Below are 16,529 nucleotides of genomic sequence, written 5' to 3' on the forward strand. Positions count from 1 at the left end.
TGACTCCGGAGCTGGAGGCTCGGAATCCATAACAGAAACATCTCGCAAAGCAGGGGTACCGATAGGAGAACTAGCGTCAGGAGCTGGTGCCTGAGAATCAGTGACTGGTAATGGGAGATAAATGATGGGAGTTAAAGAGACAATAAGCGGTAAGTTGGAACCGTGGAAACTCACAATAGCAGAAACCTTTGAAGTAAAAGGAGTCTTATCCAAAACTGCAAGGGCCCTAACAACAGGGGTGCTTGTCATGACAAAAACAGACTTAGGCATGTTTACTAGTGCAAAAATTCTGATAACGGGACTCCTAGCCAGTGGTGAGGGTGTCAGGGTTTGACAAGTGAGAAAATCAGATATAGTGATAAGTGACTTAGAATCAATCACTGAGGTTCTATGTTTGCTGGACATGTGTGAGAAAGTACCCTTTAAGACAGGAATTTTAATTTTTACCCCGAGTAACCCAACGGTTGCTGGAGCACGTTTAGCTGCAGTGCTGAGGGACTGAGGTTTAGCAAGGACAGTAAAACTAAATAGCTCAGATTTAAACACCAGGACATGTAATATATGCAGGGTGGTCTCAGACTGTACTAAGGGGGTAACAACAGATATGCTGATCCCTGGAGGGTTTGCATGGGCAGAGAAATCAGGGGAACTAACAGCAAGGACGACCTCTATAGAAAGAGATTCTGAATCTGAAGGGAGGTTTTTACTTCTCCGAGTATCAGGGCCGGCAAGGCAAATTTCAGAGAGAGGGGAAACTGTGTGCAGGCTTCTAGCTAGCACATATGAAAAAACGTCGCTTTTGAGTAAAAACAGTGTGTCAGCAACCCTTCCTGGGAACACCACATGAACCCCAGGAGGGGCATACTGACCACTGTACGGTTTTTACCCTGAGCTTAGAGAAAAGAGAGAACACAGACAGTACACGGGGGGTAATCATAACTGTACTGGTCTCTAAAGTGGGTATTTGGTAAGGAGTGTCTGGGAAACCAGAAATGACTGCAGATTCCACGATGTGGGGACTATGTGCTGAAGCAGGGATCATCGCTCTCTGGGTGACAGACTGGTTCAGCGAAGTACCCGGGAATGGGAACTCTGCGACCAAGCTTAGGGAAAAACTTGGTAACTGAATACATTTAACTGGAATCAGAACTTTAGCCGAAGTTTCAGGGGGCACAGCAACTGAGACTTGAGCTGAAGCAGGGGTTTTATAGCAAAAACTAACTAAGGATTCAGCAACCTTGGGGAAGTCATTTAATGCAACCTCTGCTGTGGGACTTGGGGACACATTCTCTGAGGCCAGAACGAAGGCATTAGCTTGGAGGCAGAAAGAATTTACAGGAGTTAATGCAGACAGTACCAGAGAGTAGAACATAGAGAGTTTTTCCTCTGTAATAGGTGAGACAAGGGATTTTTCCTCTGGAGCTAGGGACGTGACCATGGCTGGCGGAGAACAGGGGGTTACCAAAGGGGACTCAGAGAGCTGCCCCACAGGGGTTAATACAGGAATGACCCTGGGAACAGAACTTAGAAATTCAAACTGAGTACGTGGAGGTAGGAGGGATTCGTTCTCTGACAGGGAAGGCATACAGAACTGCCTAGCAGGGGTTAAAGCAGGAAAAACTTCAAGGGTTGAAAAGGGAGATTCAGAGTTAGGAATAGAGGGACAAAGGGACTTGTTCTCGGATACTAGAGCCTTAGTGTTGGCTAGAGAAATATACGTATATTCCAGGGGAACCTCACAGGACTGATCAGCAGAGGTTAACGTAGACGTATCATTGGTGTCAGAGTACCCGGGTGTACAATCAGGGCTAGGGACCGTGGCAGCTTCTACGTTAGGGGGCAGTGATAGTGGGTCAGTTTGGTCATTTCCTGGAGAGGGAGATACGTCCCCAGGTTTAGCGACAGGACTGGCAGCACAGGTGGACTACCAAGCGGCAGCGTAGCTGGCGAGGAGAGGGTCCTGTTCCTTTATGCAAATGTCCAAAGTCTGGGAAAGTACACGGAGTGTGTCTTGAGCATGAACCAACATGAAGAGAGGGTCCTGTTGTACTACGGGAATGTCCAATGACAAGGCCAAGGTGTGAGGATTCGGTGATCGCGTCCCTTGCGGCGCAGTTCCTCCTCTTTACGTAATAGTACCGCAGCGGCTGCTGCCTCCGATCTGCCCCCCGCTGGTGCGCGCACTCCCGCTCTGTTTACAGAGCGCGTGCGCACCCGCGCCTCTTCTACCAGGTCACAGACCTTAGCTCCGCCCCCTCAGTCACGCCGCACCTCCGCTGCGCGCGGTGTGCACGCGTGACGTCGCGCAACGAGCCCCAGCTGCGAGTCAAGATTGCTGTGAGCCCTTGTCTCCTGCAGCCTATCCTTTGCATCTGCAGAGGCTCCGCCCCCACTCCGCCTCCTCTCCTACTGGTTCCTGTCTCCTATAAGAAGCTTCCTCTTCCTGTCATACCTTGCTGAACATAACCTTATGTAGCCTTTGCGTGTGCCTGTCTTGTCCAGCCCAGTCTTGTCTTGTTCTCTGCAGTTAATCTCTTGTGTACCGACCTGGCTTTACTTTTGGATACTCTCTGGCTCCTGACCCCTGGCTTACGGATAACGACGACGAGTACCTCTCCAACCCCAGACCACAGGCTTACGGACTCCAACTACGTGTATCTCTCCAACCCACGGACCCCGGAAAGTATTGGATTAACCCTTTCTACATACCCAGACCCAGCAACGCTACAAACCACCTTCTGGGCTCGCCTCCGTTACTGTGTGTGTGTGGCACAGTCCTTCCCACCTCAGTCCCGGGGTCAGGTCTTGTTTGTGGGCTCGCGCAAGCGTTACACAAGGTAAAGAGTATATCTTGGGTGTTGGCAAGTTTGATAGGATTCACATTATCCCAGGTTAAAGGGGAACCAGGGGAGCAAACACAAGCGGCCAGAGACTGTTTTAAGTCCTTGAGGCAGTAAGCCTTAATAATGAGATCGTTACGGCATTGTCTTTGCAACGGGGTTAAACCTTCATACATAATCTGTTCTTCAATCAGGGGTAGTATTTCGCACAGATACTGGTTTTCAAACTGGGACTGGTCTACAGGCCGGGACAGGATTTCAGACAGAAACTTACCAACCCTCACCACAGGGCGGTCCGAGTTTGTGGGGCCGAGCATACTGTCACGGCTGTGCTCGCCACAAACCTGGGTCGGACCGCGTGGCTGAGGTGGGGTTGTAAAAGCACCGACCTTAGACCGCGCAGGCGGATCCGGATTGCGCAGTTCGTAGTCGTACGTAGCAGGATCAGGATAGGAGAAGACAGCATCGTCGGTGGACACGCCAGGGTCAGGACTGGAGACATCAGGGTAAACGTTGTTCAAGCAGGAGTTCGGCAACAGGTAGTCAGGAGAGCCCCGCTTCAGCTTAGGAGCGCGGGACTGGCTTCTGCGTGTGCGGTGACCATGGCCCATGGTACTGGTCTCAGGAGGTGGTAGACAGACCAGAGTAGCACACCGCCTAGCTGCACTGGTAAACCAGTGCTTCAGCGCAAGAGTCCTGAGCGGGCTGGGGGATCCTCCGTTTCAACGCAGGAACCAGGACACGGCCTCTCTAGATTAGGGAAAGAGTAGGCCCCAGGAACCAGGAAGCTGAAGATACACAGGGAAACCTCCACTTCAGTGCAGGAAACCAGGAGGCTGAAGACGCAGGGGAAACCTCCGCTTCAGTGCAGGAAACCAGGAGGCTGAAGACGCAGGGGAAACCTCCGCTTCAGCACAGGCGACAGGAACAGACCGCTGCGTGAATATAGCAGCCGGTCACAGGAAACAAGGAGCTGAAGTAACAAGGAGAGTACTCAGCTTCAGCACAGGAAACAGGAACTGACCGCTGCATGAGACTAGCAGCCGGTCACAGGAACCAGGGAGCTGAAGACAACAAGGAGAGTACTCCGCTTCAGCACAGTAACAGACCGCTGCGTGACACTAGCAGCCGGTCTCAGGAACCAAGGCGACAGACAAGACAAGGCTTATGGCAGAACACAGAGACATCCAGGAAGGACTATGCTCGGCAGGGAGCATTGTGGGAAAGCAGTACTTAAAGGTCAGAGAACCAATGGCAGAAGGGGCGTGTGGCAGTATTGCTTTGGTGAGTGAATCCAGGCTGCAGTAAATATCCGGGAAAGTGTTCCAGGACTGCACAGGTCTGCAAGTTAAGGCAAACAGTAAACCGAGGAGCGGATTCCTTACAGTCACTGGCACTTCGGCAGCCAATTAAATCATTCTTGAGAATGATTTCAACAGTGCAACACCGATCCTTAACCTCACGTCTGTAGCCCGCCTCCTGAAAGCTTGAAAAGGTCTGCTGGGGATGATGTGCACACATCGCCCAGCAGACTGACGCGCGCACACGCGGACGCGCGCCCTCCACCTCCTGTCTCTGGCACCCTGAACTCGGCCTTAGAGTTGGTCAACACCAGTGGAGTCGTAAAGCAAACTCCTTGCGTGGGAGCAAATAGCTGGTTTGCGACGCATGGAAAAGACCCCAATTTAGAGTTGGCCACAGTTTGCGTGGGGGTCATTCGTATAATGACTGGACAGTGTACGGTATCTCTAATTTATTTAGAGGAGTTCGGTATGGTCGTACACATGATAAATCCTAGCACTTGCCTTGTGATAGCATCCAATTCAGAGTTGGATTAAATTGTGTTCTTTATTTAAAACCTAATCTTATTTATACATGTGTAGGGACCGGCGCCGATCAGACGACACTATAAGAATCCAACATACACTTCGTGGAGCCATCACTGCATTGCTACTTTATTGATATGGAGATGCTCCCTGGTAATGTTTGCTCGTCTTGAACCTAGATTAAGACCCCGGAGAAGGGAACTACTGTATAGGGCTAGAGTTAATGTATTTCACCTGCCTGATTACAAGGTGCTGTAGCCCCAGAAGTTCTGCGTAATACTTCACATTATCATGGACATTTTGGAGATTTAGTATGATCTAGAACGGGGTGCGCAACTCCAATCCTCAAGCCTCCCCAACAGATCAAGTTTTTAGGATATCCCAGCTTCAGCACAGGTGGTTCAATCAGTCCCTGCTTCAGCACAGGTGGCCCAATCAGACCCTGCTTCAGCACAGGTGGCTCAATTAGTCCCAGCTTCAGCACAGGTGGCTCAATCAGGGGTGCTCAAATCCAGTCCTCAAGCCACCCAACAGGTCAAATTTTCAGGATATCCCAGCTTCCCTAACAGGTGGCTCAATCAGTCCCTGCTTCAGCACAGGGGGCCCAATCAGTTCCTGCTTCAGCACAGGTGGCCCAATCATTCCCAGCTTCAGCACAGATGACAATCAGTCCCAGCTTCAGCAAAAGGGACTCAATCAGAGGCTCGGTCTTTGACTGAGTCTTTGACTGAGCCTCTGATTGAGCCACCTGTGCTGAAGCTGGATAGCCTGACCTGTTGGGGGGGGGATAGAGTGGGGGGTTGAGAACTGGAGTTGAGCTCCATAGGTGGTACTGGGATCTCGGCAAAGTTTAAAGCTCCGGCATCAGGCGGGGCCAATAGGGAGTCGAACCTGATGACGTCACAGCTTCCTATTGGCCTGCAGGACGCGGGAGCTTTGAAAAGCAGCCGTAATGTGAACCCTGGTAGCCAAACAAGTACGTATCCATGGAAGTAGGGGACTCCCAGAGCTAAAATGAATGGGGTTTAGCTCCGGAGACCCCCTGCTTCAGTCCTATGTTAAAAAATGTTTAAATCGCCCGATTGGATTACCGCTTTAACACTACAACGATTTTGGGGATTTGGGCTGAACTCAAACGTACGAGTCAAATCCTCCTTGAACCACTACACCCTATTTGGAAGTGTAAGAAAATGCTCCTAACCTTTTCTTTCCTGTACATTTTGGTAATACAGTCGAAAATCCCATGGTACCTGGACTGTGTTTGCAGACGTACCTGCAATGGAACAAAAATAAGATTTAAAGGATCAGTCTCATATAGCGGATACAAAACATCTGTATTTAACCAATTTCTCAATATAACCAGCTCTGCTTCTGGGGATGACTGTTCTCCCGGCCCAAGTAACACCCCTCCCACTCCTCCAGTGTTTCAGGTACTTCACCCAACCCATATTTGGATAGCAGGCCCAGACTCATTTGTGTGCTGGCTAAGGGAATTACCAGCCCAGCACACAATAGAGCCCCCGGCTTCTGGGGGTACCGGGCTGGGGGCCTCCGGGGGTTCGGGGGTCACGGCGTGGGGGTTGGGGTTTCGGGAAGGGACGCCCAATCGGCTTTATTTCTAGGGGAGCGGGATCCTGCTTTCTGGTCCAGAGGGTATACGGGTTACCAATACTCCCGGACAAGTTGGTTTTATCAACGTGTAGGAGAAATACAATCCATGAGAGTTTGTACAGAATGCACACCCAGTTAGCAGTTACTAAACAACAGATGTGTTAATTATCAATAGGGGATGTTAGTAAGTTAGTAAGTTTCAAAAGGTTAACAAAGTATATAAGTTACAAATTAAAAATCCATACTTATACAAATGAACCGTGCTCAACTAGTCTGATCACTGCAATATAATATACTTATAAAAAGCGTGCTCAGTCTGTGGGACCGGGGTAATGGGTCCAGTCCAGTGTTCCCCTGGTGAGAGGGAATACCTTGGTATACAAGAAAATAAAAAAACAGACAAGCACAGCTTATATAAGATGTTTATTCACATGTGGTGGACTTCCCCAGCGGTGTCCTCACTTTGGAGGAAGGTAAGGTCCTGGATCCAAAGAATTCTCCATATTAACATAACTATGAACCGTTGGCTCTTTTTGTTAAATAGACCAATGGTCAACCTGTCCGGGCAGGCTTATTGCCCATATTTCCACGGCAGCCGCAGTTTGGAAGCAGATCGGGGTCCCCCCTATATCCAAAATAAAGAACAAAGCGGGGTTCATCTGTCACATGGCGAAGCTAACGGGTATGATGAACGACTCCTGCGGGGAGTTCCTAAGGGCGTGGCGGCCTTGGATCCTCTCAGCGGGTAGTCAGGGCTTAGACGAACGTACAATTATGTTCTATGGGCCTCATTCAGAAAAAGTTGATAAAATTATTGCCAGGGCATTTAAATTGACTTTTTTGGGGCGTTCAGAAAGCCTCGATTACCTGTGATAGCAAAATTCCCAAAACGAGCGAGTTGCTGCCAGCGAGATCATCGAGCCTCTGAAAGGGCCTAACCCGGCGATATATTTCTGCTGCAGAGAGAGCGGCTCTGAGAGAGCCGCCTCTCCCAGCGGAAATGTCGCCCACAAATAATGTTTTTTAATATACATTTGTTTCATAGTGTAGATGTGCACGGGGTCTCCGGAGCTGAACCGCGTTGGTTTTATGTCTGGGGACCCCCTGCTTCCCGAGATACAGGCCTCTTTATGGGGTGCTGGTATCTCCTATGCAAGGAAAAGTCCCGGTCACGTGACGCGGGACATTTCAATGCAGAGGGACCAAAAGAAAATCGCCAATTAAGCGGCGATCAGCCGCTTATCGACCATTTTCGGAAGGATCATAAACTCATGCGATTCTAGTAGCCGCGATTCGCCTATCGCAGCCTATCGTAGGCTATCGCAGCCCTAAAAGGCGATCTTCTCCCCAAATCCAATCCACCTCAAAATTTTGGTAAATTGGTGGGGAGATGCCTCGATGAGCTGCGATATGTCGGCACTTAGAAAAAATCAGGCCCTTTCCTGCCTGGGATTGATGCCGGGGGTCTCCAGAGCTGATAGCCATTAATACCAGCACCAGAGGCCCCCGGCATGTATCCGATGCAGGAAAAATGCATTTACAGCAACTTCATTACTTGAATGAAGGGGTTAAACACCCATGCCAGGCTTACTGTGGCTAGCGAGGGTGGGTGATGGAGGAATTTGGCCCTTAGTGTCTGTTTAGGCATTGCGGGGGGCTGCGGGGGACTTAACCCCTTCATTACCTTAGCGATTAATACCGCTAAGGTAATAAAGAGGTTAACCCAACCGCCACCCACCCGCAAGGGTTAGACACCCATCCTTAGGGCTAATACACCCTTCACCCCCCGTGAGGCCTAAGCACCCACCCCGGACTGACTATACCCACCCTGTACCCATTGAGTAGTATAGTGGTACATCATACCCGTATAATAATAATATGGGCATGATAAGCCTCTATAGCACTCAATGGGCACCCTAATTACTAAACATTAATACACAAGACACACAATAATAAAACATAACTAAACTCCAAAAAAACACACTTCACTAAATAAAAACAGTAGCCAGCTAATCCAATGAATACAAGCAATAACAACATCAACAATAAATTAATTAAACCATTAACCAATTAAAACAATTCATTCCTAAAACAACGCCGAATTATTTTATAAAGTAACCAATCCAACCAAATAATTACTAAACCAACTCAAAATTAATAGTAACACTAACCAATCAAACAAATTAATTACTACAACATTCATGAATTAATTTAAACATTAAAATACAAAGAAATAAATTCAAACAATATCTGAAATAACCATAAAACGCATTAGCTAACATAATACAATATTAACTAAAAACGAACACCAATCGCAAACATTGTATTACCATTAAGCAGTAAAAAAACAAACAATGACATCCACATAAGAAACTGAAATTAAAAAAAAACAACAGCAATACCAAGCCAGAAATGCCCCCCAAATATTGCCATAATAATGTATTAATCTGTACCCTAAAGTGGTACAGATTAATATATTATCAATAAAGATTATTCGTAGTGTAGTGTAGTGTAGTGACCACCTATACACTACGAATAATCTTTATTGCAATCCTTGGTGGAGCACGCAGGCTACTACACGGAGCTGGGAGCTGGTCTTCACTTCCCCTTCCTGATGACTGCGCTTGGATCCGCCCCTCGCACTTATTCCAGGGCTACCCAGGATCGCTGATTTGGCAGTGCAGGCTTCATTCATCCACAGCATAGCTGTCGGCCCTCGAGGATGACGTCACATACCAGCGCGACGCCCGAGGAGACGGGACCGGCCAGGCACAGGCAGTGAACATACCGGGTTGGTTCAGGGCAGCAGGTGACAGCATCGTGAGTACACGGGAGGGGTAGCTTATGGTTGCCTCTTTCCCTGTCTCTATACCTTTCCCTGTGCAACAGCCCCCCACCCAGGTTTTATTTCTTATCTTGCCGTATGCTGCTGTTGTTGCCGGTCCCCTCACACAGGATCTTCATGTCTGTGTAGCGGCCATTCTTGTTCTTATATGTGTCAGACATTGCTCATATACACCCAGATTTACTTGTGGATTTTTGGAAGCACCGGACAATACGGGGTTCATTCCCCCACAATCACCATTAATATATTATCAGTCAATGTGCCACCCCCAAAAAAATCAAAAAACACATCCAATGAAAAAACCTGTAAAAAGAGACATTTACAAACATTCAATATATTACTTACCATTAGAAGCGGTGGCGCTCCGACTCCCGGGGAAACAGGAAGCTCACGTACCTTGAAGGCCTCCAACAGCATCCGATGCCATCCACCATGAAGATCCGGATCAGGGACCCAAATCTTCTTTTTTCTTTCTTTAATCACCTTCTTCTATCTTCATCTGTCACCATTTCTTGATCTTCTTTATCTTCTATCTTCATCTGTCAATCCAAAAAGCCCCATGGTAGATCCCAACTGATGTTGTCTCGTCGTCTTCTTAGGGTCAAATGAGGCGTCACGGCCTTAAATAGGGCTTGTGACGTCACATTTAGCCTCAAAATGGTTAGCAGCCACCTGATTGGCTGTTAAAACCATCTTCCAACTTTAATTCATTTTTTTTTAAATGACGTCACTTAAAGGGAATGATGCCAGCCAATCAGAATGGCTGTGCTTCATTTGCCTTTAAGATGACGTCACGAAACCGGCGTCACATGGTATTTCAGCCAATCAGATCGTGGGAACCAATTCCACACTCTGATTGGCTGAAATACCATGTGACGCCGGCCATCTTGGATTTAGTGACATCATCTTAAAGGCAAATGAAGTACAGCCACTCTGATTGGCTGGCATCATTCCCATTAAGTGACGTCATTTAAAAAAAATTAAAGTCGGAACATGGTTTTAACAGCCAATCAGGTGTCTGTTAACCATTTTGAGGCTAAATTTGACGTCACAAGCCATATTTAAGGCAGTGACACCTCATTTGAGCCCAAGAAGACGACGAGCCAACATCGGTTGGGATCTACCATGGGGCTTTTTGGATTGACAGATGAAGATAGAGGATAAAGAAGATCAAGAAATGGTGATAGATGAAGATAGAAGAAGGTGATTAAAAAAAGAAAAAAGAAGATTTGGGTACCTGATCCGGATCTTCATGGCGGATGGCATTGGATGCTGTTGGAGGCCTTCAAGGTACGTGAGCTTCCTGTTTCCCCGGGAGTCGGAGGGCCACTGCTTCTAATGGTAAGTAATATATTGAATGTTTGTAAATGTCTCTTTTTACAGTTTTTTTCGTTGGATGTGTTTTTTGATTTTTTGGGGGAGGCACATTGACTGATAATATATTAATCTGTACCACTTTAGGGTACAGATTAATACATTATTATGGCAATATTTGGGGGGCATTTCTGGCTTGGTATTGCTGTTGTTTTTTTTTATTTCAGTTTCTTATGTGGATGTCATTGTTTGTTTTTTTCCTGCTTAATGGTAATACAATGTTTGCGATTGGTGTTCGTTTTTAGTTAATATTGTATTATGTTAGCTAATGCGTTTTATGGTTATTTCAGATATTGTTTGAATTTATTTCTTTGTATTTTAATGTTTAAATTAATTCATGAATGTTGTAGTAATTAATTTGTTTGATTGGTTAGTGTTACAATTAATTTTGAGTTGGTTTAGTAATTATTTGGTTGGATTGGTTACTTTATAAAATAATTCGGCGTTGTTTTAGGAATTAATTGTTTTAATTGGTTAATGGTTTAATTAATTTATTGTTGATGTTGTTATTGCTTGTATTCATTGGATTAGCTGGCTACTGTTTTTATTTAGTGAAGTGTGTTTTTTGGAGTTTAGTTATGTTTTATTATTGTGTGTCTTGTGTATTAATGTTTAGTAATTAGGGTGCTCATTGAGTGCTATAGAGGCTTATCATGCCCATATTATTATTATACGGGTATGATGTACCACTATACTACTCAATGGGTATAGGGTGGGTATAGTCAGTCCGGGGTGGGTGCTTAGGCCTCACGGGGGGTGAAGGGTGTATTAGCCCTAAGGATGGGTGTCTAGACCTTGCAGGTGGGTAGCGGTTGGGTTAACCTCTTTATTACCTTAGCGGTATTAACCGCTAAGGTAATGAAGGGGTTAAGTCCCCCCGCAAGGCCTAAACAGCCACTAAGGGCCAAATTCCCCCTTCACCCACCCTCGCTAGCCACAGTAAGCCTGGCATGGGTGTTTAACCCCTTCATTACCTTAGCGGTTAGCCGCTAAGGTAATGAAGTTGCTGTAAATGCATTTTTCCTGCATCGGATGCATGCCGGGGGCCTCCGGTGCGGGTATTAATGGCTATCAGCTCCGGAGACCCCTGGCATCAATCCGAGGCAGGAAAAGGGCCTGATTTTTCTAAGTCCCGACATATCGCAGCTCATCGAGGCATCTCCCCACCAATTTACCAAAATTTTGAGGTGGATTGGATTTGAGGAGAAGATCGCCTTTTAGGGCTGCGATAGCCTATGATAGGCTGCGATAAGTGAATCGCGGCTACTAGAATCGTGCGAGTTTATGATCCTTCCGAAAATGGTCGATAAGCAGTTGATCGCCGCTCAATTGGCGATTTTCTTTTGGTCATAAGATTTTGCTGCGATACAGGCCGTTATCGAGCACGTATCGAGGCTTACTGAATACGGGTAGCCATATTGGCCGATAAGTGCTCGATGAGGGCCTTATCGACGCTCTCTGAATGAGGCCCTAAATATTTAAGGGGCTGTATACGCCAGGGCGTTAGTTGGCCCGAATCAAGGGTGACAAGGCGAGTTGTCGGACTAGCCGACCCAGGAATGGGCAGACGAACAATCCCAAGTGCCCTTCAACTATGAAATGAAAGCTCTTGACCTACAGGGAATATGTACAAAAAGGAATGTGAATATTATCATATGTATGTGCATGTGAGTTGTCAAAATAACATGATACATTCTAATTCACTTGGATTGTACCCCTACCCCTGTTTTATCTTCTGTACCCCACCACCACCACCACCACTCTCATACCTCTTCCCACCTTTTTTGTTGTATCCCTCTGGAAAAAACAATAACATTTGAGTTTAAAAAAAAAAACACATCCCGGTCATTAGGTCACTTTGATTCAACATGGGACTGACCCTTTAACCCATTAAAAAGATCAGTGATTTGGTCACTTATGGCATATATAGGGATATAATGGTAGTTACTGGCATGTGCATGGATATAGTGGGAGTTACTGGCATGTACATGGATATAGTGGGAGTTACTGGCACGTACAGGGATATAGTGGGAGTTACTGGCACGTACGGGGATTTAGTGGGCGTTACTGGCACGTACGGGGATATAGTGTACTGGCACGTACGGGGATATAGTGGGAGTTGCTGGCGTGTACGGGGGATATAGTGGGAGTTACTGGTGTGTACGGGGATATAGTGGGAGTTAGTGGCATGTACGGGGATATAGTGGGAGTTACTGGCATGTACAGGGATATAGTGGGAGTTACTGGCGTGTACGGGGATATAGTGGGAGTTACTGACGTATACGGGGATATAATGGGAGTTACTGGCATATACGGGGATATAGTGGGAGTTACTGGCATGTACAGGGATATAGTGGGAGTTACTGGCATGTACGGGGCTATAGTGGGAGTTACTGGCATGTACGGGGATATTGTGGGAGTTACTGGCATGTACAAGGATATAGTGGGAGTTACTGGCGTGTACGGGGCTATAGTGGGAGTTACTGGCATGTACATGGATATAGTGGGAGTTACTGGCGTGTACGGGGATATTGTGGGAGTTACTGGCATGTACATTGATATAGTGGGAGTTACTGGCGTGTACGGGGCGATAGTGGGAGTTACTGGCATGTACATGGATATAGTGGGAGTTACTGGCATGTACGGGGATATAGTGGGAGTTACTGGCGTGTACGGGGATATAGTTGGAGTTACTGGCGTGTACGGGGATATAGTGGAAGTTACTGGCGTGTACATGGATATAGTGGGAGTTACTGGCATGTACGGGGATATAGTGGGAGTTACTGGCATGTACAGGGATATAGTGGGAGTTACTGGCATGTACAGAATATAGTGGGAGTTACTGCCACGTACAGGGCTATAGTGGGAGTTACTGGGGTGTACGGGGATATAGTGGGAGTTACAGGCGTGTACGGGGATATAGTGGGAGTTACTGGCGTGTACGGGGATATAGTGGGAGTTACTGGCATATACAAGGATATAGTGGGAGTTACTGCCACGTACAGGGCTATAGTGGGAGTTACTGGGGTGTACGGGGATATAGTGGGAGTTACAGGCGTGTACGGGGATATAGTGGGAGTTACTGGCGTGTACGGGGATATAGTGGGAGTTACTGGCGTGTACGGGGATATAGTTGGAGTTACTGGCGTGTACGGGGATATAGTGGAAGTTACTGGCGTGTACATGGATATAGTGGGAGTTACTGGCATGTACGGGGATATAGTGGGAGTTACTGGCGTGTACGGGGATATAGTGGGAGTTACTGGCATATACAAGGATATAGTGGGAGTTACTGCCACGTACAGGGCTATAGTGGGAGTTACTGGGGTGTACGGGGATATAGTGGGAGTTACAGGCGTGTACGGGGATATAGTGGGAGTTACTGGCGTGTACGGGGATATAGTGGGAGTTACTGGCATGTACGGGGATATAGTGGGAGTTACTGGCATGTACGGGGATATAGTGGGAGTTACTGGCGTGTACTGAGATTTAGTGGGCGTTACTGGCACATACGGGGATATAGTGTACTGGCACGTACGGGGATATAGTGGGAGTTACTGGTGTGTACGGAGATATAGTGGGAGTTACTGGTGTGTACGGGGATATAGTGGGTGTTAGTGGCATGTACGGGGATATAGTGGGAGTTACTGGCATGAACAGGGATACAGTGGGAGTTACTGGCATGTACAGGGATATAGTGGGAGTTACTGGCATGTACAGGGATATAGTGGGAGTTACTGGCATGTACAGGGATATAGTGGGAGTTACTGGCATGTACAGGGATATAGTGGGAGTTACTGGCATGTACAGGGATATAGTGGGAGTTACTGGCATGTACAGGGATATAGTGGGATTTACTGGCATGTACAGGGATATAGTGGGAGTTACTGGCATGTACAGGGATATAGTGGGAGTTACTGTCATGTACAGGGATATAGTGGGAGTTACTGGCATGTACAGGGATATAGTGGGAGTTACTGGCATGTACAGGGATATAGTGGGAGTTACTGGCATGTACGGGGATATAGTGGGAGTTACTGGCATGTACAGGGATATAGTGGGAGTTACTGGCATGTACGGGGATATAGTGGGAGTTACTGGCATGAACGGGGATATAGTGGGAGTTACTGGCATGTACAGGGATATAGTGGGAGTTACTGGCATGTACGGGGATATAGTGGGAGTTACTGGCATGTACAGGGATATAGTGGGAGTTACTGGCGTGTACGGGGCTATAGTGGAAGTTACTGGTATGTACGGGGATATTGTGGGAGTTACTGGCATGTACGGGGATATAGTGGGAATTACTGGCATGTACAGGGATATAGTGGGAGTTACTGGCATGTACAGGGATAAAGTGGAAGTTACTGGTATGTACGGGGATATAGTGGGAGTTACTGGCATGTACGGGGATATAGTGGGAGTTACTGGCATGTACGGGGATATAGTGGGAGTTACTGCCATGTACAGGGATATAGTGGGAGTTACTGGCATGTACGGGGATATAGTGGAAGTTACTGGTATGTACGGGGATATAGTGGGAGTTACTGGCATGTACGGGGATATAGTGGGAGTTACTGGCATGTACGGGGATATAGTGGGAGTTACTGGCATGTACAGGGATATAGTGGGAGTTACTGGCATGTACAGGGATATAGTGGGAGTTACTGGCATGTACATGGATATAGTGGGAGTTACTGGCGTGTACGGGGATATAGTGGGAGTTACTGGCATGTACAGGGATATAGTGGGAGTTACTGGCATGTACAGGGATATAGTGGGAGTTACTGCTGGCGTGTACGGGGATATAGTGGGAGTTACTGGCATGTACAGGGATATAGTGGGAGTTACTGGCATGTACGGGGATATAGTGGGAGTTACTGGCATGTACAGGGATATAGTGGGAGTTACTGGCATGTACAGGGATATAGTGGGAGTTACTGGCGTGTACGGGGATATAGTGGGAGTTACTGGCATGTACAGGGATATAGTGGGAGTTACTGGCATGTACAGGGATATAGTGGGAGTTACTGGCATGTACAGGGATATAGTGGGAGTTACTGGCGTGTACGGGGATACAGTGGGAGTTACTGGCATGTACAGGGATATAGTGGGAGTTACTGGCATGTACGGGGATATAGTGGGAGTTACTGGCATGTACGGGGATATAGTGGGAGTTACTGGCATGTACAGGGATATAGTGGGAGTTACTGGCATGTACGGGGATATAGTGCATGTGGGATGACCCCAGCCCAGCTTTGGAGATACTAAATGAGCCAGTCTTTCATGGCTTCCCTGATGGTGCCTCATCGTCCCATCCATCAGTACCAGGGTTATCACCTTAACTGTGTCAAATGGATGTCCAACGACTAAGCCAAAAGCTCCTGAGAAAACAGAGAGAATGAGATTTAAAGTCTACTCACCCCCTCCTAATACACAGACATCAGGGACACGTACCTCTCACCCCCTCCTAATACACACACATCAGGGACACATACCTCTCACCTCCTAATACACAGACATCAGGGACACGTACCTCTCACCCCCTCCTAATACACACACATCAGGGACACGTACCTCTCACCCCCTCCTAATACACACACATCAGGAACACGTACCTCTCACCCCCTCCTAATACACACACATCAGGGACACGTACCTCTCACCCCCTCCTAATACACAGGCAGGGACACATACCTCTCACCCCCTCCTAATACACAGACATCAGGGACACGTACCTCTCACCCCCTCCTAATACACACACATCAGGGACACGTACCTCTCACCCCCTCCTAATACACAGACATCAGGGACACATACCTCTCACCCCCTCCTAATACACAGACATCAGGGACACGTACCTCTCACCCCCTCCTAATACACACACATCAGGGACACGTGCCTCTCACCCCCTCCTAATACACAGAGAGCAGGGACACGTGCCTCTCACCCCCTCCTAATACACACACATCAGGGACACGTACCTCTCACCCCCTCCTAATACACACACATCAGGGACACATACCTCTCACC

The 16,529-nt window shown here is 47.5% G+C and overlaps 1 protein-coding gene across 5 annotated transcripts in view; it reads right to left on the bottom strand.

Annotated features, from left to right (window-relative positions):
* Positions 1-16,529, bottom strand: part of SLC25A45 (solute carrier family 25 member 45) — an 80,276-nt gene that overhangs the window by 5,655 nt on the left and 58,092 nt on the right. For 2 of the 5 annotated variants that reach the window (XM_075569881.1, XM_075569882.1), the window contains 3 exons: positions 15,837-15,880; positions 12,266-12,293; positions 5,868-5,939 (listed from right to left, as the gene is read on the bottom strand). In XM_075569881.1, coding sequence (XP_075425996.1) covers positions 5,868-5,885 — 18 coding nt within the window. In that variant the 5' untranslated portion in view covers positions 5,886-5,939; positions 12,266-12,293; positions 15,837-15,880. The remainder of the gene's footprint in view (positions 1-5,867; positions 5,940-12,265; positions 12,294-15,836; positions 15,881-16,529) is intronic. The other 3 variants (XM_075569879.1, XM_075569878.1, XM_075569880.1) reach the window with 2 other exon arrangements.

Source organism: Ascaphus truei, chromosome 14 (assembly GCF_040206685.1).
Source record: "Ascaphus truei isolate aAscTru1 chromosome 14, aAscTru1.hap1, whole genome shotgun sequence".
In the NCBI taxonomy this organism is placed as follows: domain Eukaryota; kingdom Metazoa; phylum Chordata; class Amphibia; order Anura; family Ascaphidae; genus Ascaphus; species Ascaphus truei.